At 40.0% G+C, this 17633-nt stretch overlaps 1 protein-coding gene across 1 annotated transcript in view; it reads left to right on the top strand.

Annotated features, from left to right (window-relative positions):
* The first annotated feature begins 370 nt into the window (after positions 1 to 370).
* The window catches only part of LOC131159327 (uncharacterized), a 40907-nt gene continuing 23644 nt past the window's right edge, over positions 371 to 17633 (top strand). Inside the window, exons 1-3 of the mRNA XM_058114131.1 lie at positions 371 to 851; positions 939 to 999; positions 1109 to 1253. Of these exons, the coding sequence (XP_057970114.1) occupies positions 608 to 851; positions 939 to 999; positions 1109 to 1253 (450 nt within the window). The 5' untranslated portion in view covers positions 371 to 607. The remainder of the gene's footprint in view (positions 852 to 938; positions 1000 to 1108; positions 1254 to 17633) is intronic.

Genomic DNA, 17633 nt, shown 5'->3' on the forward strand with positions numbered 1-17633 from the left:
GGACTTGTAGAGTCAACATTTTATCTTATAGGGTTTTCCTTAATGAAGGTTTTAACGAGACATATTTATAGTGTACAATCATTTAAGAGGAAGTGTTGTAAAACATATATATTTATGTGAATGACTATTGAGATAATATGTTACAACCTTTAGTATGCTTACATGATGGTTCATTATATGGTTGATTTTTGGGATGTCAATGTATTTCCTTATATAAAGACATGTTTTATAATAAAATAAGATAATAAGATATTTAGTAACATTTAGTTTTGAAAAACTAAACCGTTGAATTTATATAATTTCAAACTTTTTAATCTTTTTGTTTCATTTATAACAAAAACGAAAAATGTTATGGCGACCTAATTTTAGCATATACTTTTTCGGGTCTCACAGCTAAACCGACGTCAATTTATTTGATGATGAGACGGGGGAACCCCAAACATAGGAATCTCCGATCTCATAGACGAGGAGGCCAACCGCCAAGCACCTACCTTTCTGCTCAACGGAGCAGACCTCACACACTTTCTTCTTTCCCTCTCTCTTCCATCGTTCAGTTCGCCCGCCTCTCTCTCTCTCTCTCTCTCTCTCTCTCTCTCTCTCTGTGAAAATGGCTGCTATTTCCCGCTCCCTGTCGTCTTCTCCGATGACTTCTCAATTACCTGTATCTCACCGGAGTACGAACACCCCCATCTTCTTAACCTCTTCGCATTCTTCGCTTGCCTCACAAATTTCTTTCCCTCTCTCTAGATCTCGTTTTCCATCCCTCAAGTCGAACGCCCGACCCGTATTCCTCGCACACTCTTCTCTAAATGCGGCAGACAACGCAGACTTAGAAGTCCCCATCGAAAAGAGTATATTTTGATTTCAAATTCCCTTTTTTTTGATGTTTTCGAAAACAATGTATTCTGGTTTCGAAGTTAGGGTGGTGGTTTTTGCAGAGTACCCGGCATTTCCTACCGTGATGGATATTAATCAGATACGCGACATTCTGCCTCACCGGTGAGCCTTTCTTTGTGGGCTTGCCTCTATTTTAATTCCTTTTTCTCTCTTTGTTGCTTTTGTTGTTTTTGTGTTTTGTTTAGTGATTTTATTTTCGATTTTGTTTTAGGTTTCCTTTTCTTCTGGTGGATAGAGTTATCGAATACAATCCTGGGGTTTCGGTAGTTGCCATTAAGAATGTTACTATAAATGATAACTTCTTTCCTGGGCATTTTCCTGAGAGACCCATCATGCCTGGTGTTCTCATGGTTGAGGTAATGCTTGCTACCACACTTCCTTATGTTTTGTGTGCATTTTGCTATATTGAATTTGCTAGCATTCTACTTCAGAATGAAGAGCTCAGCACGTTTCTGGACATTCAGTTCTTAAACTTTAAGGTTGACTAGTGATGATGTTAGTGACCCGTGTTATGTCAAACCAAGATCAATAATAATGTCAATTGCCCAATGCAAGCTTCTCTTCTGATTTGATATGTCACAAATTACCAACTTACTTTTCATGCAAAGCTTGATTTAGAGCATGATGAAGGAAAAATTTGTAGAATGACTGATTGCATTAAATTGAGGAAGAAGTTACTCAAAACATTCTCTGGTGAGATGGTTGAAGTTGTGGCTTGTTGTCACGAGCCAAGCTTGTTCAGGGTGTTATGTTTGTTTGACACCGCTTGTCTTGTGTGGATGGGATAGGTAGCCATATGTAAATATTAGTGTAGGTTTTATTCTTGAAGTAGGATAATGCCTTGGTGAAAATAGTATGCATGACTCCTCAATCACTTTGATGTCTCCTAGTGACAAAATAAGAATAGCATGGAAAGCTCTTTAGGTGAGGGTGAATGTTCATTAGTTATTGTAAAACTAATTAGTTTTTGTAAATGTGTTTAACCTGTGTTTCCTTTGCTAAACACATGTTGCCTACAAATGTATGAATGATGAATCGCCTTGCTAAACATACGTTACTGTGTGACTCGTATTTGCTTTCATGTTTTCTTTTTGCTTCTGCTTAATTTTCATTCGATGGTTGTGAATTTTTTCATGTGGTGAAATGCGGTATACTTTTGGTTGACTTGTTAAACTAGTGTGCTATATAACTAGTGCGGTACAACCCTTCACAAGGTATGAAGTGTTTGGCTTGTGACAATTGGTATTATAGCTTGGTTAGTTGCTTCATGATTTGGTTGCTTTTGGATTGTGAGATTGTGCATTGGGAAGAGAACCATGCTGGGCACTAATTTCAAGAGAATGCGCTAGAGGCGCATGCTACAATGTGGCCATGGAGATGGCCCAACTTGTGGAACATGTTGATGTATTAGAGAGATCCCTAAAACAGCAATAATATTCCATTGAGGAATTGTTGGAAGACTTCCATGGTACAGTAGAAGCAAGAGGCTCCCTAAATTAATTTTTTCCTTTTTTCTTAAAAAAATTTTCTTTATTATTTTCCACTAATTTTAGTTCATTAACTTCTTTCTTCCTTTTAGAGTGGACTTTCTTTCCCCACTTTTTTTTTTTTTTTGATAAACAATTGTATTAGAGAAAGAAGGGACAACTACAACAAAAGGAAAATAATAAAAACAAGGAGAACAAAAGAAAAACAACAAGAGGAAAAAGGAAAATAATCACAAGACAACTCTAATGAAGCATATCAATCCAATCTCATTGTGTCTTATAGAGATGCACGCCTAAAGAAACCAGTGTTTAAAAAGGCGAGAGAGCAAGGTGAGGCATTTTACCCTTGACAAGGTGATGCATAAGCCTCAATATGTTGATGTGCAAGCCTTTTGGGAATTAAATTTTTTATTTAAAAAAATATCTAAATAAATTATACATACTAAAAATAATATGAACTTTATTTGATAATTAAAATAAAGCATGCTCTTTATATTTTACCCCTATAAAAAAGCTTAAAAAGTCTAAACTCAAGCTGGCTGTGGGGTATTTGCCCGTGAATTACAGGGCCACTGCCATGTGGCATCTGAGCTTAAATATTTTACTCCAAACTGATTGCCTTTTTTGGTTAAAAGAGTTTGACTCAGTCTCTCTCTCTCTCTCTGGAGTGAGATAAGTCGGCAAAGAGAGAGGCTTCTGCATGAAGATCTGAAGCAGCTGAGTGTTGAAGTGGGAGGCTTCTGCGTGAAGATTTGAAGCAGCTGAGTGTTGAAGAGGGAGGCTTCTGCGTGAAGATTTGAAGCAGCTGAGTGTTGAAAATTGGGATTGCATCCTTGATGTGGGAAAAAGAACACACAGAAGATAAGGACACAGACTTGCAGAAGATCCAAGGTTGGTTGATAATTGAAGCAGGTTGAGAGAGAGAGAGTCATGGTGCTTGATTTGCTGAAGAGTCAAGAGACAACCCAGTTGTGTCCTATTGGAGGAGGAGTCTCGACTCTCGCCGGAGAAGATTGACCAAGGGAAGGTCAGTATTAGTCAACATTGAGGGAAGCTTCTTCTGCTCTGTATGTTGCACGAATGATGGGGGCCAAAATGCGTATTTCTTTTCTGTTGAGGCGTGAAATGTGAGTTTTATTTGGCTGAGGCATACGCCCAACTCCAAAATGTGTACTCCTTGTGGGACTTTCGCCTTTTACATTATGCCTTGGGGCATTTTAGCCTCAAAACACATCACTCAGGAATGCCTTTAAATCAATGTTGAAACCATTCATCGAACACCAAAGTGATGCAAGAAGCACCAATCTACTCCAAAGAAAGTTAAGATAAGTGGTTGCGCCCTTAAAATTTTTGGCATTTCTATCCAACCAAATAAACCAAATGATAGCAAGAATGATGCAACACCACAAGGCTTTGCTCTCGTCCCCCCCATCGATCCTTCAAACATAATAGTGCCAGAAAACCTCCAAAGAAGAGGGACAAGCACAATTCTTGCCAAATATACTAGACAAATTATTCCGAAGAACCCAAGAAAAGGGACGATGAAGGAACAGATGAGAGCAAGTCTCCTCACTCATAAAGTAAAGGATACAAACATTGAGTGGGTCATTGCGTGTTATTAGCTGTTTGCTTCTAAAGCCAGTCGTTTTACCGCTGGCATAGTGAGGCATAAGGCTCAAGGTGTTGAGTTGCAAATCTTTTGGGAATATAATTTTTTTTGATTTAAAAATATATATAAATAAAGTTTACATACTAAAAATAATATGAATTTTACTAAATCATTAAAATAAAACCTGTGTTGTGAACTTTACCCTCCAAAAACTGCTTAAAGTGTCTAAAGATTCTAAACTCAAGAACTAAAGATGCTTGTGTATGCATTAGAGAGCCACTGCCATGCCCCCACCAAATGAGCATAAACATTGTACTCCTACTGTTGCCTTTCTTGGTTAAAAGGAGTCGCACTGTTGCCAAAAAAATCTTAAATATTGAAAAGCAATGTTGACTCCCTCCTCTCTCTCTCCCTCTCTCTCTCTCTCTCACACACACACACACACACACACACACACACACACACACAGACATGCACGCACACACATGCAGATAACTGCCAATTGTGATTGAAGAGAGGTCATCTTTTAGTTGTTGCAGCTTGCTCAAGTGAAAGAGAAGTGAACAAAATGCCTTAAGGCTTATGCCTCACCTCTTAAGGGTTAAAATGCCTTGCCTTATGCCTCTGCCTTTTAAAACACTAATAGCTCCCTAACATACAAGAATGTCCACCCAGTGGAAGATGCATGAATGGCTTCACTGAGCAGTTTCCTTTACCCCTCTGCATTACCAATGTAAAGCTTTCCTTTATTCTGTAGTAAACCTGTGCACAAGAAAAATGAGGATAGATAATGTATACACCTATAATGCAGTACCCTCTTGAACCTCACCATCATCTTTATAAGTTGCAATCAACTCAGTGATCCAAGCAGGTGTTACTACTGACATAGCAAAATGAGAAATAATTGCTTCTAAACTTTGATCTGGATGAAGCATCTGGAATATTTTTTGCTCTATTTCTTGTATTCAATAGAGTAATCAAAATCCAAAAGTTTAAAACCCCCACATCTGCTGAAGCATTGTGGCCACCTTGTGTTCGAATAAGTATTTGACTTTGCTGATCAATTTGCATAATAAAGTGATGCCCCAAGAGATGAGATCTTCACTTAGTTACTGCGATGATCACTGCCAATAATTCTCTCTTAAAAATACAATCCCAAGATTTTAGGACCTAAATCCTTACTAAGACGATAAGCTACAATCCAGCAGCCCTGCCATCTCGCATCAGAACAGCTCCTAAGCCCTCTCAAATGGTTGAGAGAAATTGGGAAGAGCTAAAATAATGGTAGAAGACAAGGTTGTTTTCAGTAGCTCAAATGCCCCCTCAGCATGTTTAATCCAATGAAAGTTGCCCCTTTTTCAGCAAATCTGTGGGAGGCTTTGCTCTTGCATCATAGCCTTCAACAAATTTCCTGTGATAACCAGCGAGTCCCAAAAATTCTTGCGAGGCTTTTGCACTGGAAGGTTTAGGCCAACTAAGCATACTCTAATTTTTAGACGGCTCTGCTTGTATTCCATCTGCAGAAAATAAGTTTGCCTAAATTATCAATCTGACTTTGGCTAAAAGTTGACTTAAGCCATCTTGGAAAACAATTTATGTGACTTATATATATATATATATAGAATGTTGAGATTTTGATTAAATGAAAGACCTAACTTGAAGATAGGTTTCTCCCTCTAAATACAAATCAAATACGTTCTAATGATCATAATACCCCTACTAACCCTCACCAATTAACATACTAAGACACTTAATAATAATACTAACACACTAAAATAACCCTCAACACTTCCCCTCATACTGGAGCATGAATATCATATGCTCCTAGCTTGTTACAAATAAATTTAACATGAGCACCCCCCAAAGCTTTGGTAAACAAATAAGCAAGCTGCATATTGTGGACTTCACATAAGTGGTAGTAATGAGCTTCTAAACAAGTTTATCCCAAAATAAAATGGCAATCAACTTCAATGTGTTTTGTTTGCTTATGAAAGACCGGGTTAGAGGCAATGTGAAGAGCAACTTGATTATCACACATCAACTCCATAGACTAAGAATGTGGAAAATTCAATTCTTCCAACATGTTCTTCAACCAAACAAGTTCACAAGTAGTATGAGCATAGTAGTCAGAGGCGCAAGGCGAACCGAGGTGCAAAGGGCATTTGAAGCCGAGGCGTGAGGCACGAGGCCTCACGAAAGTGAGGCGCACAATGATTAAAATGGTGTAAAATGCCTATTTGGGGTAATTGATATATGAACATATGAATTTCTAGTAATATTAGAATTTAAAATGCCAAAACATTCAGTACCAAAATTGGAAATTTAATGAAATTGCCAGGACGAAGGCCAAAAGCATCAACAATTGAACATAGTTCAACATCAAAAGAAAAGAGTACAATAAAAGATTTCAAAGTATAAAATCTAAAAATGTATAGTTTCATTAGTTTGTATACTGCATTTTCAACAAATTACAAAAACAGTAGCTAAATTCAGAAAAAAATGTTATATATTAGTTATAAACTTGCATTAAACTACATAATTAATTACATGTAATATTATAGGAAGAAGCAACATGTAGCAGAATTGATGAAGAACTGAAAAAGAAGAAGAAGCAGAAGAAAAACCGAAGAAGAACTAAAAAAGAAGAAGAATTGAAAAAGAAGAAGCAGAGCTGCAAAAGAAGAAGAAGACTTACTAGTTTGAACTTTGAAGCAGATGAACTGACAACTCACGAAGGCTCGAAGACAAGCTGGCTAAGGGCTCCTGCGTGTTCGAAGGCTCAAAGACGAGCTCGCGAAGAGCTCTTGCTGGCTTGAAATGTCGAAGAAGAACTCACGAAGCTCCTTCTGGTTCGAAGGCTCACGGACGAACTCGCGAAGAGCTTATGCTGGTTTGAAGTGTGGAAGACGAACTCACAAAGCTCCTATTGGTTTGAAGGGTCAAAGAAGAAGGGTTTCGTGCTTGCTCCTGTTGGTTCGAGTCGAATGAGGGCTAGAGCTTGTTCTGCTCCGGCTATTTCTTTATTTAACTAGTTCAAAAAGTTCAAGGCGTGACTCACGTTGCCTTGCACATCAGTGTGCCTCATAGCGCTTCCCTGCGACTCTTACAGGTCACTTTGCCTTGCCTGCGATGAGGTGTTGGGACTCCTCACCTTTATGCGCCTTGCACCTAGGCGCGCTTTTAACTACTCTATGAGCCATAGCTCTATACTTTGATTTCAACACTTGACCTGACCGCCATAGTTTGTTTCTTACTCTTCCAAGAAACCAAATTACCACCAATCAAGATACAAAACCTGGTTGTGGGTGTGGATCTTCAGTCAAACGGCGACCCAACCCAATTTGTACTTGTATATATCCTTGAATAGAAGTGTGACCTTGATCTCTGTTGTTCTTGTTCGTCATTGGATGCGTAGCGGAAGCACACAATCACACACGAACGAATCAATAAACACCAATGCAATCACTCGATGATGAAATATACTCAAGAAGCAAACACTCAGTAATGAGAAGAATGAAAACACAATAAAAAAACACAAGATTTACGTGGTTCTGCAATATGCCTATGTCCACGGGAGTAGCAACTTCGTTTTCTACTATGAACAATGTCAAAGCTTACACTATGGGTTACAAATATTGTTTGAATATGAACACTATGCATACAAAAGAGTTCTAGTAAACCTAAAACAATCCCTGTAGCAATCCTTGGAGGGAATCCCTCCGTTTAGTCCTATCTATTGACCCCTGATTTGAAAATACGTAACTTGCGCCGACTGAAACCGTCGACGGTTTGGAGCAGAAAGAACACATCTGCATTCTGCCTGAAATTGTCGACGGTTGGAGCCCAAACCGTTGACGGTTATCCTCTTGCCTGAAGCCTCCTCTCATGCTCTTGCTCCTCGCTGTACGTAGCTTTCTTCGATGCATGTGCTTTCGCTCAAAATATGAGCTACATCCCCAACAATCTCCACCCTGGCGAATATTCACCACTTAGGAAATTTGAAAGCATAGTGGCTGGTCCACCCTAGCATATTAGTCGTATTGTTAGACGTATGAAACTTCTCAAGAAGAAGTTTCCCTGAAGCAATCAGTTCCCTGATCCTGTGATACCGCACATCAATGTGCTTCATCCTCGCATGGTACACCTGATTTTTCGCTAAGTAGATGACACTCTGACTATTTCATTGTAGCCTAACTTCACCTTGCTGGACACCCAACTCTCTAACCAATTCCGTAAGCCACAACGCTTCCTTGGCAACCTCAGCCATTGCCATGTACTTCGACTCAGTAGTAGACAAAGCCATGAGCGACTGCACCATAGACCTCCAACAAATGGGTCCTCCCATAAGGGTAAATATATACCCTGTGGTAGACCTCCTATCATCCAGATCTCCAGCGTAGTCAGCATCCATGTACCTTACTACCGACAGATTACTCTGTTGTGCACTGAACATAATGCCGTATCCGGTCGTACTCCTCAAGCAAGGTCTTAAATTTCGATTTCGAAGCTCCAAAAGTACGGAAATTTCGATTTCGATTTGAAAAAAATAATGGAAACCAATAGGAGAACGTGGAATTTTTTATGAAGCTTTAGAAATAATTAATAGAAATAATAATGTAAGTTTTAGGGCTAATATATTACAAGTGAATACATCTAGGCTGTGTATAAGGGGGAGAAGTTGTAATATAATATGTGCGTCAAACATATTTGTAAGATAATGTACATTAAACATATTTAGTGAATTAGTTAATACAAATGAAATTCATAAATCATTTAAATATTATTTATTATATAAATAATGATAATTTAGAAATGAATGGTTAAATAAAATATTGTTGTAAGTTTATTTTTTCATATAATTTCAAAAGCACTTGTAATAATCATTTGTTTTGATAAAAATAAATTAAAATAAAAATTTCATTTTGCTCCTAAATCCCTCGTTTGAATTTTGAGGAAATTTTCATTACATAGTTCAAATTTTGACAAGTTTTGCTAAAATTTCGAGATTTCGATAAATTTCGGATGATTTGTTGAGATTTTGACGGAAATTATGCAAAACTGAAATCAATAGTCATTTCGATTTCGAGGGTGACAGAAATTGAAAATTTTGACGAAAATTTTGACAATTTCGTGGAAATTTAATACCATACTCTCAAGTACTTGAGAATCCACTTCACAACATCTAGTGCTGTGGACCCAGATTCGAGAAGAATTTGCTCATCACGCTGACAACATGTGCGAGGTCCGGTATCGTACATACCATGGCATACATCAGACATCCCATTGCGCTAGCATAGGGGACCCTCGACATATCACGAACCTCGTTGTCCGTCCTTGGGCATTGGGCAGTAGACAGGCTGAAATGACTCGCCAAAGGCGTTCTCACTGGTTTAGTATTAGCCATGCTAAACCTCTCCAACACCTTTTCCACATAGCCGCCCTGAGATAACCATAGTCTCCTTGCAGCTTGGTCCCTGCGAATCTATATACCAAGTATCCTCTTGGCTGCACCCAAGTCTTTCATGTTGAACTCTTTTCCCAACAGAGTCTTTAACCGATTCACCTCGGTCATGTCTTTAGCAGCGATTAGCATATCGTCAACACACAGCCTCAGAAATATGACAGACCAGTCCACAAGTTTCCTCACATAGATGCAGTAATCGTACCCACAACTCCTGTAGGCGATATGGGTCATATAGACGTCAAACCTCTTGTACCACTGCCTCAGAGACTACTTTAACTCGTACAATGACTTCTTTAGTTTGCAGACTAAGTGCTCTTGTCCAGGTTGACTAAACCCTTTTGGCTGTGTAATGTAAATTAGCTCCTCCAAATCACCATGGAGGAACGCTGTTTTTACGTCCATCTGCTCGTGATGCATATCATGTTGCGCCACCAGTCCCAACACTACCCTAATGGAAGTGTGCCTAACCACAGGGGAGAAGATTCCATTATAATCTACTCCCTTCCTCTGTGAGTACCCCTTTGCTACCATGTACTTCTCTTTTTCCCTTTCTGAAACTGTTTCTTTTTTCTTGTATATCCATTTGCATCCAGTCGCTCGCTTCCCAGCTGAAAGCTCCACCAAGTTCCACGTCTGGTTCTTATGCAACGACTCCATCTCCTCCACCATAGCGCCTATCCAGCTACCATTCTCTTGGCTGGGCATGGCCTCCTGAAAGGTAGTAGGATTCCTGCTGTTGGTGATAAGTGCATAAGACACCGGATCGTCAAAATCGTACTTGGGTGGTGGCCTGATGGCGCGTCTGGTCTATAGTTATGCTACGATGCGGTTGCTGGTCATCTGAGCTAAAACTCCTTGTGTCATCTCTACCCTGAGTTTTTGACTCCACCTGCACTGCTAGCTAATCTCTCAGGCTAGGACTCCTTACATTTTGCCCTAAGTCTCTAACTTCACTTGAATCGCATGCTTGTTGCTGCTGCAATTTTCAGGCACCTATTTCTCTGTTTGTTCCTAAGTATGCCGCAACATGACTTTCTCATCGAAAACCACATCCCTACTGATCACCACCTTGTTAATCATTTAATTCCACACCTTAAACCCTTTTACACCTTTCTGATATCCCAGAAAGATGCACCATGTAGACTTTGCCTCAAGTTTAGATCTCTCCTTACCAGGAATATGTGCATAGGTTGGACATCCAAATACTCTTAATCTAGAGTAGTCTACCTTGTTACCTGTCCATACCTCCTTAGCAACTTTCCCATACTGTGATGCCCTTGGTGATCTGTTTACCAAGAAACACACTATACTAATCGCCTTGGTCCAAAAATTCATGGCGAGCCCAACATGCAACCTTAGGCACAGAGCCCTTTAAGCTAGGGTTCGGTTCATCCTCTCCGCCACACCATTTTGCTACTGTGTCTGGCGCATGGTAAAATGCCTACTTATGCCATGCTGCTCGCAAAACTCTCTGAAACCCGAGTTTGTGTACTCAGTTCCATTGTCTATCTTGAGGAACTTAATCTTTCTCCCAATCTAGTTTTCCACATCACTTTTTCATAGTTTGAACTTGGCAAATGTTTTCGACTTATGACGCATGAAGTAAACGCAAACCTTTCGTGAGTAGTCGATAAAACTCACGAAATACACATGTCTCCCTTGTGATGCCACTCTCACCGGTCCCCAAACGTCCAAATGAATGTAGTCCAGTACTCCCTCCGTCTTATGTGTGGTTGATATGAACTGTACCTAATTCTGCTTCCCAAGCACACAGTACTTGCAGACCTTCAGCTTACATGATTTTACTCCCTTCAAAAGATTTCTCTTGTGAAGTTCCTTCATCCCACGCTCACACATATGCCCTAGACGCATATGCCATAGATTAGTACTGTTAGACTCAGACTTTACGGCTGCAGCTCCACCTACAACCGTGGTACCTAGCAGTGTGTATATATTACTCGACACTCTCTCCCCATTCATCTTGGTTAGAACTCCCTTGCTCACCTTCATTACCCCATCGTCGGACTTGTAATTGAACCTATTACAATCCAAGGTGCCTAACAAAACCAAATTCTTCCTCACCTGTGGTATGTGCCTCACATCACACAACATCCTCACCACACCATCGTGCATCTTGATTATGATATTCCTCATCCCGATCACTTTGCACGTAGCATCGTTCCCCATCAGAATGGAACAAGAACTAACCATTCTGTACTTAGTGAACTAGTCCTTATTGGACGTCATATGATAAGAACACGCCTAGTCCAAGATCCTAGAATCTTCGAACTCATCTAACCCTGATGAAAACGAGAGCATATCACCGTCACTGCTCCCAAAGTCTCCTTGTTCTACTACATTTGCCGTGTTTGACGAACCATCTTTGTTTTCAGTAACCCCCTTCTTTCTTTCTGGACACTTGGGTTTTATGTGCCCTTTTTTTACCGCACTTAAAACATCGCACACCCTTCTTCTTCGTGGACTTGGACTGAGCCTTAAGGCTGCTCGATCCACCCTGGAAACCGCTCCTCCCACGATCCTGATTTCCCTTCACCACGAGCCCTTCAGCATGTGAACCCTCATTGTTGGCCTTCTTCCTTTGGTGGAACCCCAACAATGCACTCGTGATGTCCTCCAACTCCAGGGTTTCTTTTCCCCAAGTTAGTGTTATAACTAGGTTTTCGTATGTAGGAGACGTCGGTAGGGAATTCAGCAGCATCAATGCTTTATCCTCTTCATGGAACTTCACATCAATGCGCTTTAGATCACTAATGATTTGATTGAAAGTGTTGATGTGCTGAGTTAGGTTCGAACCCTCCGCCATCTTAAGCCAATAAAGCTTTTGCTTAAGATACAACTTGTTCGTAAGCGAGTTGGACATGTACTTGTTTTCAAGCTTCAACAAAATTGCAGCCGGCGATTCCTCATCCATGACGTTGTACATCACGTCATCGGCCAGACAATGCCGGATAGTGGATACAACCTTTGCTTCAAGCTCCTTCAAACTTGCATCGTTCATGTCGTCCAGCTTCTTTCCGTATAACGCCTTCACCATCCCTTATTGCATTAGCAAGTCTTTTACTCTCCATTGCCAAAGCCCGAAATTACCAGTTCTATCGAACTTGTTCACATCGAACTTCATCGAAGAGACCCCTGCCATGTTGAGCCAATGGCTCTGATACCACTTGTTGTTCTAGTTCGTAACCAGATGTGCAGCGGAAGCACACAATCACACATGAATGAATCAACAAACACCAATGCAATCACTCGATGATGAAATATACTAAAGAAGCAAACACTCAGTAATGAGAAGAATGAAAAAACCATCACAAAACACAAGATTTATGTGGTTTGGAAATATGCCTACGTCCACGGGAGCAGCAACTTTGTTTTCCACTATGAACAATGTCAAAGCTTACACTTTGGGTTACAATTGTTTAAGTATGAACCTTATGCGTACAAAAGAGTTCTAGTAAACCTAAAATAATCCCTGTAGCAATCCCCGAAGGAAATCCCTCCATTTAGCCCAATCTATTGACCCCAGATTTGAAAATACGTAGCTTGCACTGATTGAAACCGTCAATGGTTTTGAGCAGAAAGAAACACCTCTACATTATGCCTGAAATCGTCGACGGTTGGAGCCCAAACCGTCGACGATTATCGTCTTGGCTGTAGCCTCCTCTCATGCTCTTGCTCCTTGCTTTACTTAGCTTTCTCCAGTGCATGTGCTTTCGCTCAAAATATAAGCCACATCCCCAACAATCTCGATACAAAATACCTCTCCCAAGTGCACCTTTAAGATATCTCAATAAGTAAATTATTGTGTCATGTGACTTTTCCTCGGAGAATCCAGAAATTGACTCACAATATTTTTTGCAAAAGATGTCTAGTCAAGTAAGTGTGAGATAATTCAACTTTCCAACAAGTCTCCAGGTTGTCCAAGATTAGGCAATAAATCACCCATATTTGACACTAACTTGCTGTTAGGGTCCATAGGTGTATTGATCAGTTTGGATCCCAACTGTCCAGTTTCATCCAACAGATTATGAACATACTTCCTCTGTGACAAAACAGTTCCCGTGCGAGATTCAGATACTTCTATACCCAAGAAGTATTTCAACGGTCCCAAATCTTTGGTTTGAAACATTGTCTGTGGAAAAAGTTTAAGACTCTGAATACCTTTATCATCATCACCTGTTATAATAATATCATGCACATATACAACAAGAACCCACTTGATGAAATATGATGATAAAACACAGAGTGATCCATTGCACACTGTCGAAAACCAAACTCAAGTACTACAACATTGAATCGGCCAAACCATGCTCTGGGAGATTGTTCTAAACCATATAGTGCCTTCTTATGCTTCCACACTAAACGTGACTCTCCCTGAGCAACAAACCCTAGTTGTTGCTCCATATAGACCTCCTTCTCTAGATCACCATGCAAGAAGACATTCTTCACATCTAACTCGTGTAGAGGTCAGTGACAAGTGGTAGCCAAGGACATGAACAAATGGTCGATGTAATTTTGGCAACTGGAGAAAAAGTGGTTAGAATAATCCAAACCATACACTTGTGTATACCCCTTAGCAACAAGATGTGCCTTTAGACCATCAGGGTTGACTTTCACAATGTATATAGACTAGCGATAACCAACCATAGACTTGTCAGGAGGAAGAGATGCCAAGTCCCAAGTACCATTGTCTTGTAAAGCATTCATCTCTTCAACCGTCGCATTCCTCCACCTAGAGTGGGCTAAGGCTTTCGAAACAAATTTAGGAAGTGTAATAGATGAAAAAACAATAACAAGACAATAATAGGACGGTGGTTAGAAGTCATAGCAAACATAGTTGGAAATGGGATGTGTACATGTGCATTTATCTTTCCAGACAACAATGGGAGGATCAACATCGTGGGAAATAAGATCATCAAATGAGGAAACCAAAGGCATGATAATAGAAACTAGTTGGGACTCTTTTTCTTGGAGTCGCCATTGTGAATACACTTGCAAATTGGGATGATTGAGGTGATGAGAAGGACTTGAACTACCTGGAAATACATGTGGTTGATTGGGCAAGGACAACAAAGTTGAATTTGGAAGATTAGTTAGAGGAAGAGACTCATTGAGATCATGGGCACTTAGGGACTAGGTGCAATAAAGTGTAGACTCAAAGAAGGTAACATTTGCAGAAACAAAGAAATGATGCAACATAGGACTATAACAAAGATATCCCCTTTGAGTATATGAGTAGCCCAAAAAGACACATTTCATAGCACGAGGATCCAATTTATCCACCCTAGGAGTTAGTTGATGAACAAAGGATACACACCCGAATATATGAGGAGGTAGAGAGAATATAGGTGAATTAGGAAAAAGAATGGAGTAGGGAATTTTTACCACTAAGAATAGAGGATAACGTCCTATTGATAAGATAGCAAGCAGTAAGTTCGACATCACTCCAAAACACTTTAGGTACATGCATTTGATAAAGTAAAGTGCAAGTGATTTCAAGGATATGTCTAATTTTCCTCTCTGCAACCCTATTTTGTTAAGGAGTTGGGCACATGATGATTGGTGAACAATACCAAACAGAGTCCTATAAGTAGTGAGTTGAGTACTGAAATACACATTAGCACTATCACTCCAAAGCATTTGAAGTGGCAAACCGAATCGAGTCTTTATTTTAGAACAGAAGGCACAAAATATATGTGAAATAACTTAGAATGATCTTTTATTAAATTTAGCCAAGTCATCCTTGAATAATCATCCACAAAGATTTAAAAGTATCAGAAACCCAACTTGGGCACAAGCCACACAACTCTACTAGGACCCCAAACATTAGAATGGACTAACATGAAAGGGCTTGCAACCCATTTATTGACTTGGGAAGAAAAAAGGATGCGATGATGCTTTCCCAACTGACTAAACTCACAATGCAGAGTAGACAAAAAACTCAAATTAGGGACTAGATGTTTCAATTTTTCCAATGAAGGATGACCAAGGCAACAATGAATTTGGAGAGATGTGGCAGTAGTAGTGCTTGTGGTAGAAGGAGATAACGACTCAAAGTGATAAAGTCCATTAGCTTCATGCCCTCTGCCAATAGTCTTCCTTGTCTTCAAATCTTGAATAATCATAGAATTAGAGAAGAATGTTACTAAACAGTTCATGGATTTAGTAGTCTTGCTAACGGATATAAGATTGAAAGGAAATTGGGGAATATACAAAACCCAGGGAAAAGATAGAAGAAGTGGGATTTACAGTTCCAATTCCCTTGACGGCTGTGGTGGATCCATTAGCAAGAGTAACACAAGGTAAATTTGTAGGATACTGAAGAGTAAAGAAGAAATTAGGTATACTTGTGATATGATTAGCTGCAGCAGAGTCTATAACCCAAGGACTAGGACGAGAAGTATTGGATGACAGACATGCTGTGGGATTACCTGTTTGGGCAAAATATGCAGTAGGAAGAGAATCTTGTTATGACGCTTGATAATGCTGGAGCTTGGAATACTCTACCCCACTTGGCCCCAAAGGTATGGAATTGGTGGTGGCTGCATTGGCTGCCCCCGAAGGTGTGGAGTCGATGGTGGCTGCATTGGCAACACGTGGAGGTCTACTGTGGAGATCCCAACAATTCTCAAAAGTATGATTATCTCATCCACAATGAGTGCACTTGCGAGGGGTGCCTCTACCTCATCCATCTCTACCACTTCAACTGCTCGAACCACCTTGATACTTTTTGCAGTTATTTGGTGGAGAATTAGAATCACCATGTGTGGCAATGGCTGCCCTCTCAGAAACAGATGCAAGAGTAGGAGAATGTGTGCTAATTGAAGCAAGAAGGATGCAAGAATAAACATCGGCAAATGATGACAACTTTGCACTACTAAGTATCTGGGACCGGATTGCCTCAAACTTGGGTCTCAAGCCTGCTAGAACCTGAAAAACTGTCATCTGCTCCCTTTGCTTCTACATCTCATGAACGTCGGCACTTATAGGTTGCAGGATGTTAAGCTCCTCATGAATATGTTTCATCTCCAAAATAATCTGCAATGCCCCAGTCTCCTTGTTGTAACTGAAAGTACTTTTGGGATAAATCGTACATACATGTAATCTTACTAGAGTAAAGAGGCTTGCAATAATCCCAAATCACCTTGCACGTATCTAGATGCATGCACATTTGTGCAATCTAGGGCCCCATCAAATTCCACAAAAGGGAAACAGTCAAGGCATCTTTCTAAATCCACACTTCTTTTCTCCTCATCGCAAGGATCAGATTGGAGCAAGTGGTAGGATTTTCCTAATCCTACTAAATAAACTTGACCAGCCTTAGACCATTGAACATAATTCTTTCCATCCAACTCTTGAGTTATCTATGGCAACAATGGAGGGAACATGTTTTTGAGATTCATAGGCCCCAGCCCAACACTCATAAACCAGCAGCCACCAATGTCAAACAAGAAGAACAATCAAAACTGATCTGGACAACCACAACTGATGTGAAGCACTGAAAAAATCAGAGATGAGGTGAACCACTTACAAACTGATATAGCACTGCCATAGCCTCACAAATCAACGTACAAACACTGCCACTGCTCCTAGAAACTCACAAAAAGGCCTTTATGAACACCGAACAACAACAAATGGATTACCATGAGTGCATAGTCGAAAAAGGTTGGATCTTTGAGCAAAAGACATGCCCAACAGGTTGATAATATGGTCTAGGAAAGGAATCATAATATAATAGAGGAAAAGTCTGAAAAAAGTGGCTGGAATCTCTCTCACGCGCCAGAACGTGGGGTTGGGACTGCCGGCTGTCTGCCGGCGCATGGCTGTGCGTGGGATGCTTTACGTCGATGGGATTTTGTAGGGTTTTAGAGGGTTTTGTTTTTGGCTATGTGGTTGGTTTTGTGAAATAATGAAGGGTTGAGGTGGATCTGAGAAGGGCAGCAACATGAAGTTGTTTTCCGGCAACGACCGAGTGTGATAGGGTTTAGTTTGGATTGCACTTTGATACCATGTTGAGATTTTGATTAAATGAATGACCTAACTTGAAGATAGGTCTCTCTCTCTATTTATAATACAAATCAATTCTAATGACCATAATATCCTCACTAACTCTCATTAATTAACATACTAACACACTTAATAATAATACGAAAGGACT

This window comes from Malania oleifera, chromosome 7, assembly GCF_029873635.1.
Source record: "Malania oleifera isolate guangnan ecotype guangnan chromosome 7, ASM2987363v1, whole genome shotgun sequence".
Classification (NCBI taxonomy): Eukaryota; Viridiplantae; Streptophyta; class Magnoliopsida; order Santalales; family Ximeniaceae; genus Malania; species Malania oleifera.